This window comes from Antedon bifida, chromosome 7 (assembly GCF_963402885.1).
Source record: "Antedon bifida chromosome 7, ecAntBifi1.1, whole genome shotgun sequence".
NCBI classification, from domain to species: domain Eukaryota; kingdom Metazoa; phylum Echinodermata; class Crinoidea; order Comatulida; family Antedonidae; genus Antedon; species Antedon bifida.
The window spans coordinates 20,586,352-20,605,691 of NC_136232.1; the positions used below are offsets into that span (position 1 = coordinate 20,586,352).

General features: G+C 33.4%; 1 protein-coding gene across 4 annotated transcripts; it reads right to left on the reverse strand.

Moving 5' to 3' along the window:
- Nucleotides 1-384: 384 nt before the first annotated feature.
- On the reverse strand, nt 385-19,284 carry LOC144848466 (RNA cytidine acetyltransferase-like). 4 transcript variants are annotated; one of them, XM_078705213.1, is made up of 25 exons: nt 19,170-19,284; nt 18,450-18,578; nt 17,892-17,983; nt 17,095-17,266; nt 16,549-16,733; nt 15,940-16,054; nt 15,543-15,650; nt 15,241-15,374; nt 15,024-15,117; nt 14,444-14,679; nt 13,706-13,833; nt 12,838-12,992; nt 11,636-11,728; nt 10,826-10,942; nt 10,423-10,599; nt 9,869-9,982; nt 9,608-9,741; nt 9,433-9,481; nt 8,969-9,065; nt 6,880-6,987; nt 6,379-6,548; nt 5,745-5,963; nt 2,315-2,388; nt 1,126-1,206; nt 385-989 (listed from the first exon to the last, which is right to left on the reverse strand). In XM_078705213.1, exons 2-25 carry the CDS (start codon nt 18,555-18,557, stop codon nt 881-883), a joined length of 3,069 nt encoding a protein of 1,022 aa, XP_078561339.1. In that variant the 5' UTR covers nt 18,558-18,578; nt 19,170-19,284; the 3' UTR covers nt 385-880. The 4 variants fall into 4 exon arrangements, with proteins under 4 accessions (XP_078561339.1, XP_078561338.1, XP_078561341.1 ...); XM_078705212.1 differs by having other exon boundaries at nt 18,450-18,589; nt 19,170-19,263; XM_078705215.1 differs by having other exon boundaries at nt 2,315-2,384; nt 5,741-5,963; nt 18,450-18,589; nt 19,170-19,263.
- Between the last annotated feature and the right edge of the window lie 56 nt (nt 19,285-19,340).

A 19,340-nucleotide genomic window follows, 5' to 3' on the forward strand; every position in this document is an offset into this window, starting at 1 on the left:
TGATGGACTTGAGAATGACCCCTTGATGGACTTGAGAATGACTCCTTGATGGACTTTAGAATGACCCCATGATGCACTTGAGAATGATCCCATGATAGACTTGAGAATGACCCCATGATGGACTTGAGAATGACCCCATGATGCACTTGAGAATGACCCCATGATGGACTTAAGAATGACCCCATGATGCACTTGAGAATGACTCTTGATGCACTTTAGAATGACCCCTTGATGTGCTTGAGAATTACACCTTGATGGACTTGAGATTGACCCCATGATGGACTTGAGAATGACCCCATGATGGACTTGAGAATGACCCCATGATGGAATCGAAACGCTATTTTTCTATTCATTATTTACAATAAACGTACTCTCTATCGGAAATTGTTATTGTTGTTTTTATTGACTTTATACATATCCCCTGACAAACGCTAAAATTATCTTGACCATAATTATAATTAATATGTCACTGTATAGTATAATAATGTTACTTCTAGGATAACTTCATACAGACTTTGCAAAGTTCTGTATACAAGTACACTGTTCTCGGACTGAATTAATCGATTTAAAATTCATCTTTTCTATACTGTCCCAAAACGATAGTGAGACTGAAAGATAGATTGCATCACACCCCTCATGATGCTGCTAAGGACCTAATAGACCTGTAGTGTTCTATCTTTTGAATTATATTTTGGAGAAAAGTAGGGCTAGCCCTGGATAGGTGGGCACTACCTTTGATCAACACATGCCAAGTTTTAGTAGTAGTGTTCTATCTTTTGAATTATATATTTTAGACATTTAGAGCTAGTCCTGGGTAGGTGGGCCCTACCTTCAATCAACATATGCTTTAACCGTAAGTTTTAGAATGTAATAATCTCTTTCATCGTGCTTTTGCTGCTTTAGAAAGTTTCATCTTCTTTGGTTTTTCATTTGGATTTTTATCTGGTATGCTCATCTTTTTTGTTCTCTTTTGGTCTCCATTGCCAGGACTGAAATTGAAGGCAAATTAAAATTTTCAGGCCTAGGTTCTTTTCAGGAAAATTTATATTATTATATATATTATACATTATTATTATTGTGAGTCATCTAAATTGTGAACCAGTTAAAAAAAATTCAGTTACTTACCTTTTAATGCTGATCACACTTTTTTTAGTTCCAGATTTTAGAGCAGATGTCCACTCATTTTCCTGCCCCTTGATAACATATCTAGAATTATATAATAAACTTTATACAATACTGCTATCTTGTGACAGGTTGATAAAATATATTATTGATAGCTGCATTAGAAACTCAAAAATATATATATTTATAGAGACTACCAAGGTATAATAATAATCATACCTTGATAATTTCTGGTTAAAGGTACAGCCAATAGCTTTATCACTAAACACACAATTAGAGGCAAAGTATATTTATATTATAATATAATGAATCAAACATTTAAACAGAACAAATTGTATGTCACTACTGATTAAAGGCTGCCATCTACATACCAAGCAGCCGACCCAATTTGCTTACAAATGCATGTGTTATAGAAAGATGGCGCTATACGCATTCTAATGATAGAGTTAAGTATATTAGACTAATCCACGCTTTCAAAATATACCACGATATTGACACTACTTATCTTAATGAACATTTTACAAAGATTTCTGAACGGCACACTCATAGTACAAGGAAATCCAATGTAAACTTTGTAATTCCAAATATTAAAGGCCAAGCCTCTAAAACATTTTATTATAATGCTATTAAAGACTGGAATGATCTACCTTCCGATATCAAGAGTATACAAAAATTAATTGAATATAAACGTGCGTTAAAGGTTCACTTTGGTATTGTGCATTAACCATGCTGATGATGATTGTATTTTGTATATGGATGTTTCTGTTTATTGTATTAATATGCATTTATAATGTACACATTATTATCTAACTTGCTTGTTTAAAGGGCCCCATTGGAATTAAGCTGTTTCAGCTTTATGGGTCATCCTGGTAATTTTGTTGTATTGAGTACCGAATGAAACAAACAAACAAACAAATACGTTGTGATTGCTGAAGTGCAGTTAGGGAGAGATTTTATGAAACAATTTATAATATTTGTAAAACGTCACTTAAGGCGACGTCGTTCAACCCCCCGAAAGCTCTGTCTACACTATCAAACTTTGATGTGCCCAAATATGATAGTTATATTCCTAAATATGGTAGTGATATGTCCATGGGCACATTTTTTTTTGCACATAAAGTTTGATAGTTTAGACAGAGCTTAAGCATGAGAGAAGCCAAAACCAATAAATCTATATGTATTCATTACTTACTGGCTAAGATCCAATGATTTAAGTTGTTCAAGTTCCTTCTTCTGTTTACTTTCAATCTCAATTGCAGCCTCTTCCTATAGTTGAAAAAAAAATAGTCAGTTACTAATTTTAGTATAAATTTCAATTCTAACTTGATATCTGGTAGAACTTCTTGATAGAATCGTTATATTGATTTATGCTTAAAAGTATCAATCTGGTTTGCATGTGTGTATCTTATATAGATATCAAATACTTAGCATATCAAGTAGAAAGGGGGGAGATTTTTTTCTCAAAAGAGCAGTCTATATGGAAAGGCCAATGACAGGTACGATAATCACTCGCCCTGGTTAGAAATGAAATTAAACATTTAACACTACTTTTTTATTTTTTTTTTTGCTTTTTGTAATATTTTTTCCTGCTTTTTTTGTAATTTTATGTGGTTTTGATATATATGTGCTTTTTTTTGGATTTTTGGTAGCGCTAACTAATCAACAATAAACAGCCAACAATAAACATTCAATAATAAACTGGCGTTTCCATAAAGCCCACCCAATCAACGTAGAATTGGCAGATTGCTATAAGTACACATTATAAATACCAACTGCTATAAACTAAATGTTATACTGCCTATTCAATCACAAACAAAAAACACAATGCAAACATTGAATTCCTATTGTTAAATTTAACAAATGTATGCATTTGCTTTTAACACTGAGAGCTAAAAATAGTTAAAAACAACAAATTATTACTATTTCTATGAATGGAACATGTGATCATAAAAGCATGAATATTGATGAGATGGGAAAAACCCAAAATGAAATAGTGAATGTTGACAACTGTGGTGTTCAGTTACCCATGACTTATGTATGTAATGGACGTACAATACTGAAAATCAATTTTACAGAATAAATAATTCCATATTCTAAGAATTATAATAAGTAAAATTTTGTTAATATAGTTACTGGCAGGTACAGCATAACAATAAATAAACTTTTCAAGTTTATTTATCTAAACAATAATAATAATTCAAGACTTATACCCTTTTCACACTGTTAAAGTTGTAACACGGTTTGATCTCTCGAATTATAACATGTTTTCACACACACACTTTTTGAAATGGTGAATGAATTATTGATACTAAAATTAATACCGATACGACATCTATTCCAATACGCTTCATGGTGGTTAGATATAGCACATTGCATTCTACTATTTTGTGCCATTTATTCCTGTTGTGGGCCGGGGATGTCTTATGTGGGCCAGACATTTATTTAATTAAAAAGCAAATTTAATATTGAACGAAATGCTTGCAGAACACTAGAAATTATATTAGCTTTAAAGTGCTGAGAAAATAGTAATATTTGGATGAAATACACTGATTTTCATGTGAAGAATGGGGAAGACAATTCCTACCTAAAAAAGCAGTCTATATGGAAAGGCCAATGAAAGGTACGATAATGATCACTCGTCCTGTAATGAAATTAACTGAAATAAATTGAAACAAACACATTACACTAATTTTCTTTTTTTTTGGTTTTTTCTAAACTTTTTTTTTTTTTGTATTTTATGTGGGTTTTTTTTTTTTTTTTTGGTTTTTGCGATGCTTATTTGCGATGCTTTTTTTTTTTTTTGTATTTTTGTAGTGCATGTGTGATAATAATTAATAGACAGATTAAATAAACTGGCGTTTCCATAAAGCCCACCCAATCAAAGTATAACACACAGATTGCTATAAGTACACATCATAATTACCAACTGCTATAAACTAATGTTATACCACCTATTCAATCACAAACACAAAACACAATGCAAACATTTAATTCCTATTGTTAAATTTAACATATGTATGAATCTTTTTTTTAATTGGGAGCCAAAAAGAGTTAAAAAAACAAAAATTATGATTGATGGAACATGTGATCATAAAAGCATGAATATTAATGAGATGGGAAAAACCCAAAATGAGATAGTAAAATGTTGACAACTATATAGTTCATTACCCATGACTTATGTATGTTTAATGGATGTACAATACTGAAAATCAATTAAATTACAGAATAAATAATTTTATTTATTTTTGTATCATTGTTTATTAATGTCTTTAGGAGTGTTCTCAAAATGATCCATGAAATTTAGGAATGTTAAACAAAACAGTTTTAATAACCTCTAAGATACAATAGTATTACTATTAGTAATTACTAAATGTATGTCTGTGAAGGTAGCTACTAGTTCCTAGTTCCTTATTCAAACAGAATTACAAACATCTAAATGTAGAGGAATATGAAATGAAATACATTTAAAATGAAACCAAAATATTATTAAAACACATGCTTTACACAAATATATGATCAGACAACAAAATAAAGTAAATCGATAGAATAACATTCACTACAAAGTCTATGTAGCATGTTATGCTTCACTGAATCCACAAACTAGAACACAACATGAAATGTATGACCTTTAACCTTACAATAGAATGTGGTGATAAAGAACAACTGTGTTCCATAATTCATATAAGTTTTTAGGAAGCAATCTAAATGGTTCTGACTTCCTAATTCAAAAAAAGTAAGCTATTGCACTATCTTAAACTCTGTCTACACTATCAAACTAGTTTGACAAAAAGTGTGATATGACCAAATATAATAGTGATATGATGTCATCATGTCCATATATGGGCACACCACATTTTTTTGTTACATAAAGTTTGAAAGTGTAGACGGAACTTTAGACAGAAGTAACTAATAAAGCAATTCAGATTCATACTAAAGCCTACTATATTATAAATAATCATAAAATATAATAGTTAATTATATCTCAACCGTAATAGTAATAGTAAATAACGATTATTTTATTTACCTGACGTTATAAATAATCAGTTAATACAATACGGGTTGGAGGCTTTCATGGTGGATAAAAACACTAGTAAAGTGAGGTGTACAGTGACATAAGTTTAAAAAAGGAAAGAAATACACACGGTTGTAGCATATAGTACTACATGCTGTGCATCTAACTGCTCCGATACCACAGTCAAAATCAGAGCTCCTAATTTGAATGTTCTAGTTTTTGATGTTTGATTCAAGATAGGAGTGGCAGATAATATACTAGTTTAAATAATTTTTAAAAACCTATAAGGCCTATAGAAACAGTTAAATTCGCATTGCATACTGCATTTTGTTAATTAGGTAATACATTTAAAGTAATTATAATATATGATATAAATCCAAAGGCAAATGAATGAAAAAATGACAATGCTGTGGGTATCAGTTGCTGGATCTAAATGGAGATACAAAATAATATAAGGAAAAAACACTAGCCATTCATCAGTGCAAGTGAGAGTACTTGGACAAAATAGAGAATAATGAAGCAGACAAGCGCTAAGTGAGTGGACTGGAATAAAAGAAATATAAACAAATACACATAATATAAAAATAATGATCAAATCATGTTCACTTGCCATTTCTTCGTCCATTGTTTGTCTGGTAGGCTCCATGATCACTTCCTTTGCCTCAGCCATATTTTCCTCCACTGCCTTCTCCTGGATGCCATTGAGGTGTTGCACTATCTTCTTCATAATACGGATGAACAGACCTAGGATTTGTGAACTAGGCAAATCCAATTCTTTCTGAAGATCATCTACTGTTTTGTGTTGGAGACCCATTCCAAGGAGTATGGCCTAGAAAAAAAAAACCATAATAAACTTTTAATATACCGTATTAATTCTATGGCTTTTAGGGGGAGTTTATCTGAGGGAGGCATTTATTCAGGGGAGGCGCTTATTTTTTGGGTGTAATATGGTAACATGTATAATCAAATAAATACCCCTAGATATGAAAAAACACAATTAATATCAAGAAGTGATAAAATACAGTAAAAATTGTATTAAAAAGCTTGGTAAACTATAGATCATTTAAATTAATGAATTCTACTAAAAATAGAAATTTGTGTGTGTATATATGTGGCGGGGCGTTTATTCTAATAAATTAAATCTTAATAAATGAATAGTCTAGAATAAATGTATTTTAAAAATGTTCAGCTTCCTAAATTCTTTCTTAACTATAAAAAAAACATATAAAAATAATTGAACTGACCGATTGCACTGCGGACAAATGCATGTCCATCCTGTTAAGAAACACAAGTCTGGCCACTCCTGGTAGAATGTCCATGATGAGATGGTAGTCCACCATGTTACGAGTGTAAAGGTCAAGACGGTTCAGGTCGTACTTAGTAAAGTGCATCTCCAACTCCCTTGCTGTTAATGCTAATAAAAAAATTATATTATATTATATTTATTATGTAAATTAGACAACTAAAGCGTGGTTGCCGCTAGGACGCAACGACGTATCGACGCAACATGTGTCAAATCAGTTTTATTCCAGGCAACAACGCAAGAACGCAGAAGAAACATATTACATCGCATAGTCAAGTACTCTAGGTGAAACACAATTATTAGAAGGGCATTTTCTTACGTTGCGTGCCTAGTGGAAACCAAGCTCTAGTGGATTGGGTCTATTTATATTATATAATGTAGATTTAAACAGATTTCAAAAGCCAAAATGAAACTTAACATAACACATGTATATATAACCTACCTTGGACACTTGGCTTATACTGTTTGTGATGGAGTACATTCAGGGCTAACCCTGGCTGATATGTCTTAAACTGATATGAAAGCAATGACAAGAAACGCCGCCTAAAATCTATAAAACAAATAGTTAAGGTAAAGTTATCTATATATAAATTTACGTAAGGGCAAAATGGTATATAAGTATAAGATGGTATATAAAGTTGGTTCGGACTTTCTGTACTGATTTTAACCTCCTGATGTAACCCTGTTTACTAATTAAATTAAGTTAGATAATTAGTTATTGACGATTAAAACGAATTTAGGTTCAACGATTTGCCCCAAATAGGGGTGTTTTCCGATCGTGGTATACACTGTCTAATGGATGTCCATCTTGAAATATACCCGCCACAAAAATGCGAGGAGGCTTCGCATTTTCCTATCTCCTCCTACGATAATTGTTTTTAATAGCTGAAAACCAGTTGAACAGCTAGAGTACAGCATCAAATGTTGAAGACAGGCCGATTTTCTTAAAAAAATACTATTTTGATAGATTTAATATACGATTATACAAATGTATTGATTTGCGATGAATGGAACATCCCAATCTCTCAGTCTGCCAGAGTTTGGTTCAACACAAGTAGGTAAATTTATGAGCCCTTGGTTTAACACATACTGTAGATAAATATGTGGCCCTTTGAGAATAAACTTGCAATACTTTGACAATACTGTAAATACCTATTAACTATTGTTGGTCCTCATTTGAATCGAACATTTCTTACTGTGAATGTTCGTACTGTTAGATGTAATATACAAATATATACAAATAAACTTTATTATACTGAGATTGTGGATAGGCTCTACTGTTAGATATATAAACACATTATTATATACAAATAAACTTTATACTGACAGTTCTTTCTCAACGTTTGTATTAATTAATTACCAAAAATATAAACGTCGTAGTGGTGAATCGTGACATGTACTTTAATATTTCAATCGATTATGACAGTGACAGTTTTAACAAAGTATTAAATCGCAAATGTTTTACTGTATTTAGAGGTATATTATTTATAGGCCTATAAAAGATGAACAAAATATTTCGTTACTGAGTGGATAAAGAATATATTTAAAAATTGTTCCTCTTTGTACCTATCCGCTTTCCCATCCCTCAACCCTAATGTTACATACAAAACACAAATTGGGTTTCTTTAAATGAGTCCAAATCAAAAATTTGGACTCATTTTGTGATAAGTTTCTCCTTAGGAAGTAATTCCCAGGGTGCTAATTTTAGTTGACTACATAAATCATCGTGTCTATTTATTCGTTTCTGTAAACGACAATGTATTATAGTCCTGCAGTACGTACATTTGAAATCGCCAGTTTTGTTACGCTGAAATTACTGTGTATTCGAGAACCATCTGTGGGCACGACCTAGATGATTCTCTACCATCTAGTTATAATCAATTTTTGTAATATGCAAGTATAGTTTATTTATAACAATGCATATATAGTAGAACCCCTATTTATTAAGGGGACACTTTGCTGGATTCTGAAGGTGTGTGCTTTATGTTGCATTGTATAAATGAGTTATAAATTGGGACTGAATGTGTTGTCATTCCTCTTGCTTGCATCACAAATAGAGGTTGGCCGTAGTATTAAAACCTTTTGTTTCACGAATAGGATATTCACAAATAGTGGTGTCCTCTTAATAGCGGTGTCCCCTTAATATGGGTTTTCCATTAATAGGGGCGTCTCCTAAATAGAGGTTGGCCATATCAAAACCCTTTGTTTCACAAATAGCGGTGTCCCCTTATTATAGAGGTGTCCCCTTATTATAGAGGTGTCCCCTTAATATAGGGCTGTCCCCTTAATATAGGGCTGTCCCCTTAATATAGGGGTGTCCCCTTAATATAGGGGTGTCCCCTTAATATAGGGGTGTCCCCTTAATATAGGGGTGTCCCCTTAATATAGAGGTGTCCCCTTAAAATAGGGGTGTCCCCTTAATATAGGGGTGTCCCCTCAATGTGTCCCAAAACTTCTCAGTGTTTTCAAACTGCAAAGAAATTCTGCCCATTAAGCATTATGCTTCTTATGCTTAAGAGAAATATACTCACCTTTGTAAAATGCCATAAGCCATGAGTCATCATTGTTCTCTGTTTCACCACTCAACATCTTCAGCATAATGCAAGAATGCTCACCAGTTAATTCATTCTAAAAAGAAAATTGAGAATTTAATTACTAAAACAATATTTTCTTTGATTGAGAATTCTTTGAGTATCCAGTTTATTTTGAAAATATTGTTAACTTTTGCTTCAATACCGTATTTATTTGAATAAACGCCCTGGGGCTTTTATTGTTCAGGAGGATTTTTAGTGGGCCTTTATTTGTTTATTTTTTTGGGAGTAATATGGTAACATGTATAATAAAATAAATACCTCCTAGATTTGAAAAAATATAACAATTAATATCGAAAAGCGATAAAATACAGTAAAAATTGTATCAAAATGCTTGGTAAATTGTAGATCATGTCAATCAATGAATTCTAAAGGCCCCCAATTAATATAGATCTTAGACTTACCTGTGTTTGTCGTAAATAAACTGGGGCAAAGCCAGATCGTTTCCAGAATCTATCATAGAAAACAAACATTTTTTTAGTTCTTAATATTTCTTAGAATATTAAATTATATAATAAACTATATAACAATAAATTTGGTTAGTTATGGCACAACAAGCATAGCAATGAAGAGCATTACCTAAGCAAGTCTGCCGTGAGCCCAAACGAGACACCAAGGTAGTCCAGCTGCTCAGCTGGCCTCTCACTTAACTTGGACAACAGAGGAGGTAAGGTCTTCCTTGGGGCAATGACTTCTTCTAGCAAGTCTACAGCCTGCAACACAAAAAGTGTAAAATCTCAAAAATATAACATTCTGTTCGTATGATGTTCAATGGACCAAAATCTTTTTACAATTATTTTTACTTGCATCTTAAATTTGCATAAATTTAGATGTTCGTACCTCATTTTCTACAGTGCGAATATCCTTCGCACTTTCTGTTGCCTCGTTCAAACTAGGGAACTTTCCTTCATAGTATTGCTGCAGCAAGGTCAATGACCTTCGACCGTAGCCCATCTGGAAATTAAGCATAATTATTGAATGCAATTAAGCGGTAATAGTAGTAACATCTATTTTTAAGATGGCATTCAACTTTAGGTCTGTCAATACTAATGATGATTACATAACGATATACAACAAATGGATCATTGCTCATGGCGCTGTGGACTCTATGTTACACATTTCAACTACATGCTTCTCCCCTAAGGGTCACGTCATGTCAGTGCAGCCACGAGACAGTGCCTGTAAATTTTTAATTTTAATTTTTTTTTAAAATAAATTTAATTATTTTCCTTAAGCTGTCTAAACTATTAAATTTTATGTGACAAAAAAATGTTGTGTCCATATATTGACATGATGATGTCATATCAATACCATATTTGGGCATATCACTACCATATTTGGGAACATCAAACTTTTTTTGTCAAACTAGTTTGATAGTGTAGACAGAGCCTTACTCCTTGGTAATCTGGATGAGTAGCAATCCTGATAACCCTTGCTCCCGATAGGCTGGGAAACTCATTATCTTGAAACTGTTGTGATATCGTCCAAGGAATCAAGTCACCAGAGGCTCTCTTGCCTTTAGACAGGCTGTTCATAATGGTTGCTTTGGATATCTCGCCCTCAAGACACACCTAAGCATGAAAACAAAAAAAATACTAGAGTTATTTTGTACATTGAAAATCTGTTACAATCTTCAAATCTCTTCACTAAATGGGAGAAAATCCTCTTTTAGTGTGATTTTCCATTTTGCATTGTTTGTTGTACAGTATATATGGAATATAATAATATTAAAATATTTTTTTGTCATTGTTAGTATACAAAGACATTTCTTGAAAATCAATATATGTTTAGACATACCTGTATTACACAGAGCACCTCTGGTAACGTGTTGAGTGTAGTGTCTACTGGTCCTAACAAACAGAAGATATGATGAGCTGGGGCATCTGATAACAACTGCAGATCATTTGGTGTATTCTAGTTTGAAGGAGAAATAGAAAAAAAAAAAAAATATTATAACACACTGCTCCATTTTATTTAAATCTTATTGGACAATTTCCTTGCTTGAGTAACCTAGGTATGGGTTTAGAATAGAGCATCAAGAGACTAGGTGATAATCCGGTAACAAAACATATGCACAAGTTATATAACCTTAACTCTGTCTACACTATCTACATGGGAAAAATGTGATGTGCCCATATATGGACATGATGATGTCAAATCACTACCATATTTAAGCATATCACACTAGTTTGATCAGGGAATTCACTGGTTTGATATATATATTGTCCACCTGAAAAATAATTTTGTTGTTGAATATGCCACTTTAATGTCACATAATAGTTATTAAATTTAACCAAAAATTGCATTGAAAAAATAATCATTTACAGTACCTGAAAAATTGTAATTTAAAGCAAAAAATAGTCAAATTGTCTGTCAGACAATGGGTTTTTGGTTAAATTTAACAGTTTATTTTGTCTTATTATAAGTGAAACCATTATTTGTGTTCATATTTTTTATATGGAAGTGAATAACTTGATTAAAACTACAAAATGGCCTATTTAAAGTATGATTTTTTTTTTGAGGGGGGGGGGGGGGGGGGGACAATACCGCACATCTTTGACAGCCAAACGTTGTGTATGGATGATGGACATATTGAAACATATATACCTTATAGTGAGCTGCTACATAGATGGACATCAACCTTTGAAGAAACACCTCAGAACCTTTGTGGTAACTAAATAATGAATCTCTATTCACATAATATGTGGATATTGTTAAGAAATACATGCACAGAAAATGGTTACTTTAAGATAAATTACATTATCTCTATACAATTCTTTACATTTAAAAAATGTATTTTATCTTTGAAAAATGTTTTCATCTGGTTTTATATTAATATCTGTATACAATTCTTTACGTTTAGTTTAGTTTGTTTCTTTATTTCCATTCACAAAAACGTTAAACCATTAATAAAATATGTACGTGTGCGACGTTTCGACTCGTTGTCAATAATTCTTCATCTGGCAATAACTGGATGTTAGTAGTTGCTAGGAGTAGCTTTGCTAGTTGTAGTGCAGCGCAACCACTAACATCTAGTCACACATACGTATCAATTACTGGTTAAACATAAGGAATTGTATACAGACATTTAATATAAAACCAGATGAAACATTTTTAGAAGATAAAATAAAAAAAAGATGAAATATACTTTCTATATTCAAATTTTAGCCTAAAAACATTGATTGACTTATTGACCAAAATTAAGGTCAAATGTAGAAAAAAATTACATAGCTTTAAATAATAATAATAACAATAATAAAGTTCAATTTAATACAGCGCAATGCAGGATGCCTTTAAGTGCTAAACAATCAACAGACAAAATAATAAGCTTTTAATTTACTTATGTTACGTGCGACGAGAGTCAGGTGTCACATGTCACATGCAAATGAATCCAGTCGCCGGTGGTCAAGTGGACGAATCAGAATGGAGCGTGGTGATGCGCGGTATTTTTGAAAGCTGTGCTGGGTGTGCGATACAAAGAAGAGACTGACTCACGAGACAGGACCAGTCGGTGACGCTTGGAGTTAGAACTGTGCTGGAAGCGAGGCAGGACGATACGAATGGGGAAGTTGTGATGTGTACGGATGGCTAGGCAAACCAACCACTTGGTATCATACGTAGTTATAGTTGTGTTGTTATGTATTTTGTGCACCGTAAAAGGAAATAAATGGAGCTCGTGCTCATTGCATAATACTCTGTGTGTGAGTGTCGGCTATTGTTTGTTCCAAACCTCGTTGTTGCTTTTTAGGTATTTCGGCCTAGGCCAAAAGTGGTCGTAACACTTAAAACTCAAGATTTAATGATAAAGGATATAAATTGCAATCATCCGGCAAAGGGCATCCAGATCCTATCCTAGGCACCTCAGCAACATTGAGACAAAGTAGAGAATTTAACCAGCTTTCAACCTCATCTCCTGGGGAGTACCTAATGGATTCATTCAACACAACCTCATGCAATACACGGCCTAGGAAAACAGAAAAGAATTATTAAATAATGCAATTACAGCAACAGCTAGTAATCTTAGCTCTTAAGCCGTTTTTCCACTAGGCAAATTTGTTCGCGCAAATCAAAATCGTCATTTTATACGCATACATATTCATGTTTCCATCTTTCAAATCCCTTTCTGCGACGAATTCTAGTTCCTTGAGTTTTTGCTTCAGCAAAATTTAATAGTAAATAAATAAATAATAAATAAAGCAAAATAAAATCCACAACCAGAGCACTCGTGCAAATTGAAATGCTCAGCAGACATGCTATGATCATGAAAATCGCAGCTATTCACTCTTACAGTGGAAAGGGTAGCACAATTTTTTTTTTACTGCAAAATGTTGGATTTGTGAGAACAAATTTGCCTAGAGGAAAATCAGCTTTACATGCTGTGTCAGAAACCTTATTTAGCCCGAGTCTCAGAAGTACAATAGATTCGATTGCTGACTGACTAGGATCAAAATACAAACAGTTGCCTTTGATAGAGCTAGTATGCAAATTGTAGTATCAAAGAGTGACTGGAAATAAATTCATTTTACTCAACTACAACATCTGGCATGTTAGCGGATGTTTGATTTAGATACCAAAAACGTAGAATTGTGTAATACGAAAAGAGTAGAATAATATAATACGAAAAGAGTATAATAGTATAATACAAAATACATGAAATGACAAAACCAAAACATTTACCAAATGCAGAAGCCCCGGCATCTGTGCTTTTGGTAGCACCTCCTTTGTTGTTTGCTCCTACAGATGAGCTCTGTTGTCGTAACTGTTGGAGCAATTTTAAAGATAATGATCTACCTGTACCTTCATACCTAAAAGAAATGAATATAAAAAATCATTCATTTTAAATTTTTCTTTGTGCATTTATATTTAATTTGACAGGCAACAGAGATGAGGAAATCTGTGGGAAAATAACACCTAAACTCGAGCCCAGAATCTTCTGCTTGACATGCAGACATCCTACCATTAGATCACTGGGGCTTTATTAATGTAATTGATCATTTTGTACTAGGTCAAGCTCAAGGAGACAGGCTTTTGTACTATGGGAGATACCCGGAATAAATAAGAAGGTCCTAATTCTGTTTATCAATGGAAATTCATTCTAGAAACCTCATTCTGGAAAACAGATCAAGTTGAAAGAGATATGAACAACAAATGTTGAATGAAAGTTTAATTTCCAATGTGTATCTGTCCTATTTTATTAAGGCCAACTCAGACAGCGTCGTACAATGTACAAGCTCGGTGAGTCGTCTAGTCGGTACAAAATCGTCCCAACGACCTAAAACTACCCAATGCTATCCCAAGACGACTTGTCTCGTCAGAATTCCACCCGAGACGGTATCAACGAGTTAAGACGTTTTATTGGGCCTTGTCGTACGATGCTGTCTGAGTTGGCCTGTCATTATACGACGATTACATTACCCATTGATTGTTGATGACAAGAATACCAAATATGGGCCTAGCAGATTCTTAACTAAAGGAAGAGGAATTGCTGCAGCCTCATCAATGACAACCAGCTCTGCCTGGCCTAGCTTGTGAGCATCAGACGGATGAATGTACTGGATTGTCTGCCGGTGTTCTCTGAAGATGTTGACACGAACGACTGCTTTGTTGAAATCTGGATTGGTTGATTGAACGAGTTCATAATCCATGTGTTCCTAATGAATATTCATAGTTAGAATTACAGTTTATGTTCTTTGATTTTTTGTGATTGATTATAAAATAAAGTTTCTATGTTTACATACGTTATGTAATTATTATGTGTCATGAGGAAGGGGGCGACAATGACAGACTTATTTGAATCTCTATGTCGTCCCTCGACCAAATGACACTTTGTTGTTTTGGTCGAAATAAATATTGAATTGAATACAGATTCACAAAATAATAAATAATGAATTCTATGCTCCATCAATTTTCTAATTAATTATATGAGAGTTGTGGATAATAGCAAAACATGAGAATTAAGCTCAATAATGTTGATAAGACAATGCGTTACATTTACCTGGTATTCTAAACTGTCAAAGCCTTTGAAAACAAATTCAAATAAAGTTTTAAGATTTTCAGGGCTTGGCGATGTCACAAATATATTGGAATATCTATAGAAAAAAAAATGCTCAAGTAATAAAAGTGCTAAGCAGAACAATTCAAATGTACAGCACATGTAGTAATAACAATTCTTGCTACAAACATAATATAAAGACATTAATTATTTTACTTACCCGAATGCAACAGCAGTTGCCATAGCAAGCCCGAGAGCAGCCGACTTGCCCCTACCACGTGCAGCAGTCATGCAAACCGTTGATCTCAGAGTCTTCTCAGAAATAGCTTCAACAAATTTCAACAAGGCTTTAGCCTTCCAAAGATAAAAAAGAAAGATTAAGGCTATAGTATAGTGTGTATATGTTTTTTTGCTGTGCACTTTTTGCACTTCAGTGAAAAATAAAGAGTGCACACATGACTCATTTCAGTACGTCTGATTGGCTACATCCTTGAACCCATGTATACAATATCAATTGCTTACCTGATCTAGTGTTTTAGTGCAGTTAATAAGTGTGCCTACTGGTTGTGTATCCTGCAATGACTCCCTTAAACTCTCAAGTTCTTGGTCATTAGGACTCAAAGATTCATCCTAAAAATTGATAATTATTTACAATAACATATAATTTCTTAACCAATATACGTATGTGTGCGACGTTTTGATTTAATACTGTCCTGCTCGTAAAATGGCCTTAAATTGTAAATAATGGTGTATTTAAATAGGATATTGAAAAGGGATATACTTCTTAACTTCACATTTAAAAGGAATTCCACCAAAAAAAAATAATAATATCTTGGCAGATCTTAAATGGTATCCATTTGACATGGAATACCATAGCAATGAATATAAACAAAAATATTACAGGACCAAATTACTGTACCTTTGGTTTAGGTGGAACAGGTGTGATAGTTAACACATGTGACGACAGTGGTAGTATCTGTAATTGGTCATCAATCACCATACTCTCTTTACAGGACACTAATGACAACAAAAATCTACAAAATAACAATAACAAATATTTCATATAAATTATGAATTCTTCCACATAATAATGGACTGTTCTCAAAAATATTGTGCCCAACATGCCTCCTACTTGAGCCAAGTTATGGAAATGATATTTTTATAGACAAGCATTGCTATTTATTAATGGGAGGTTTGAACAAGGTAATCTAACAACAGGATGCTGAGCTCCGAAGACAAAGGGTTTATCTGTGGCTGTGACACAATCAGTTCCACGCACCTTAACAGACACTGTGCGCCATGGAGAATATGTACATAGTACAAAAGTGTTGGTATATGCGTCAGCCAGACATAAGATCAAAGGACTGTTACGAGTTCCTATCTTGGCAAGGCGAGCTCTGTGTCCTGTTGTTAGTTTTGCCTTAGTTTGAATTCTGGTAGCTGTTATTTGAATAAAACACTTAGGGGTGAAGGGTGGTTGGGGTTGTTGTCTGCGAAGGCACTTTACTTGATCAAGTAAATCACTAACCTTTCATTAAATCGACCAACCACATCTTGATGCGCTTCTGTACGATAACGTGAGTGAACATCCATCGACATGGTGTACAGCTGTTTTAGGGATGACATCGTTCGCAATAATATGACAACAATACCCCCGCCCTCAACTGTCTCAATAGTCCTGGCAAGGAGGTTTGGTGTCATGGCTTCAAAATCCTTTAAAAAAATGCTTGGTCAATTGTAGATCATGGAAGTCAATGAATTTTACTATAAATACAAATGTGTTTTATTACAATATTGTGTGTATATGCATGTAGCAGAGCATTTTTTGAGTGAAAAAATAAAGGCCTTAGGCGTTTATTGAGGAGGAGTTTATTCTGAACGATGTTCTGTTGAGGTGGGGATTTATTTGAGGTGGGTGGGGGGATGTGTTATTCAAAGTGGGGCGTTTATTCGAATAAATACGGTAATTCAATTTAAAATCTCAAAAACTGATACTATAATTGATATTGAACATTGTAGATTTGATTCTTGGATATAGTAAGCCCATGGGCTTAAATATGAATTAGTGAGTTACCTGTAAAACACACATTCCATATGTATTGCCCAGTATCTTGTGGGTTTCTGAGTAGTAACAGTATCTGATATTGGTTGCTGCAATAAACAGCTCAAATGGGTCGTCTTCATTCAGGTTCAAAGATTTATTTTTTATCTTTTTCTGCAACTGTCTCATTCTCTTTTTCCGATGACTGAAATGGACATGGTGACATTGTGAAATTACAAATCAATAACGTAAAACAAAATACTACTAATGTACTACAAGATCGTAAAATCAACGCTACTGTGATTTCGCACCTCAATCTAATTTTAAAACATTTACCCGCTGCACCCAGTTAGGTGCGAAAGTACAGTAGCACCTGTTGAGGCTTAGTTATTTAACCAAATTTGGTTCCAAAGGAAGAGATCTAACTGTGCCCATGAAAAACTGTCTACACTATCAAATTAGTGTGATGTGACTAAATATGGTATGGATATGCCAAAATAAGGTAGTGATATGTCATCATCATGTCCATATATGGGCACATCACATTTTGTTTATCACATAAAGCTCTGTTAATATAAAACTTTAAGCTCTGTTACACTATCAAACTTTATGTGATGTGTCCAAATATGGTTGATATGCCCAAACATGGTAGTGAATTGCTTAAACATAGTAGTGATATGCCCAAACATGGTATTGATATGACATCATGTCCATATATGGGCACATCACATGTTTTTTGTCACATAATGTGTGATAGTGTATACAGAGCTTAAGTCTGGACAGGAGCAATGAGACATAAAACAGATGGAAAACACTGTACTGATACTTACCTACTAAATCCTAATTCTTTTTTATAGCACCATAATACATTTGGTCTGGCTTTCACCAAGGCTTTAGATAACATATGGTGTAAAATAACCACCTGCAAAAAAGTTTTAAAAAATGATATTTTTATTAATGGTTCAACAGAATTTAAGCATCACATATTACTAGACGACATATATGATTTATACCAAGATAAAACAATCTGCTCCATTTTGGACAATAGTAAATCATTTTTAATTAAAGCTACTGTATGGTACATATTTAAAAACAAATTTATTTTTAGATATTTTTTATTGTTAATAAGTCTGAAGAATTTGTACTGCCTGACGTTTTGTAATTGTGAACTATATATTGTAACTATGATGACTCGATTTTTGTAAACATTTTGTATGTGTGGAACCTCTTGTTACGTGAGTGTTCCTCTGTTGGAGAGTAACCATTAAATATAAAATTATAATTTACATAATGTTATTATTATTATTATTATATACAGAATCAGGTGATGCCCTTCAAAAAACTTTCCGACATTTTATGCCAGTACATGCCAGTTTTATTTCACTTACCTGGTCTTTCCCTTTATCGCCAACAACCACAAACATGCTCCGATGTCCAAGGGCTATACCATTCTCAATTAGGACACGGATTCGGTTATCAACTTTTTTTCGAACCATGTTGTCGTTGAGTGTGTCTCTCTTTCAAGATAATGTGTAAAAAAAAATAATTATTGAAATATTATTCGCGGACCCAATTTTGACCATTTTGAAGTAAATATAGTATGCAATTTTTACATTTAATAACATAAAGAAAAGCAGTCCAGTGTTGATAATTTTTAAACAAAATTATTATGATAATGGAATGGTAAAACTAAATTAATTAGGCTAATCGTTCTTAATTTAAATAACTGTTCCTCATTAATTACCTAGCCTTACTGTAGCTTTTTGAGGTATAAGACTAGTTAGTTAGGATTAGCCCGGTAGGCCTAACTAAGTAAGTAACCTGCATGTCCTTAGCCTTATGGCCTTGTTATCTAGGCTAGCTAGCACCGACTAGCAACATTCAACGCTGCTGCTCGACTAGCCTAGTTAGGCCTCGCTCGAGTCCTATCTAGCCTACTAGGCTAGGCCTTAATTAATAATACTAACCTACGCCAAGCTTACTTTTTAGTAGTAGGCTAGTTGCTTTTATTTGTTTAACGAACTATATCTGCGAAGCTTATATGTTGTCCTACTCAAATAATGGCTAATTATATATATTACAATCAAAAAATGTTCTAATTAACTTACGAAACTAACAATAAATCAGCAATTAAAATGTCAAAATTATCGCAAAAACCAACACATGTGTTTTCGTCTTCTTTCCTTTGGTTGATGGTAAAATACGAAAGTAATTACGTCCTGCGGTCGTCAACTTTGAATCGAGCCGGGCCGCAATTTCATCATACAGTGTGCAGCAGT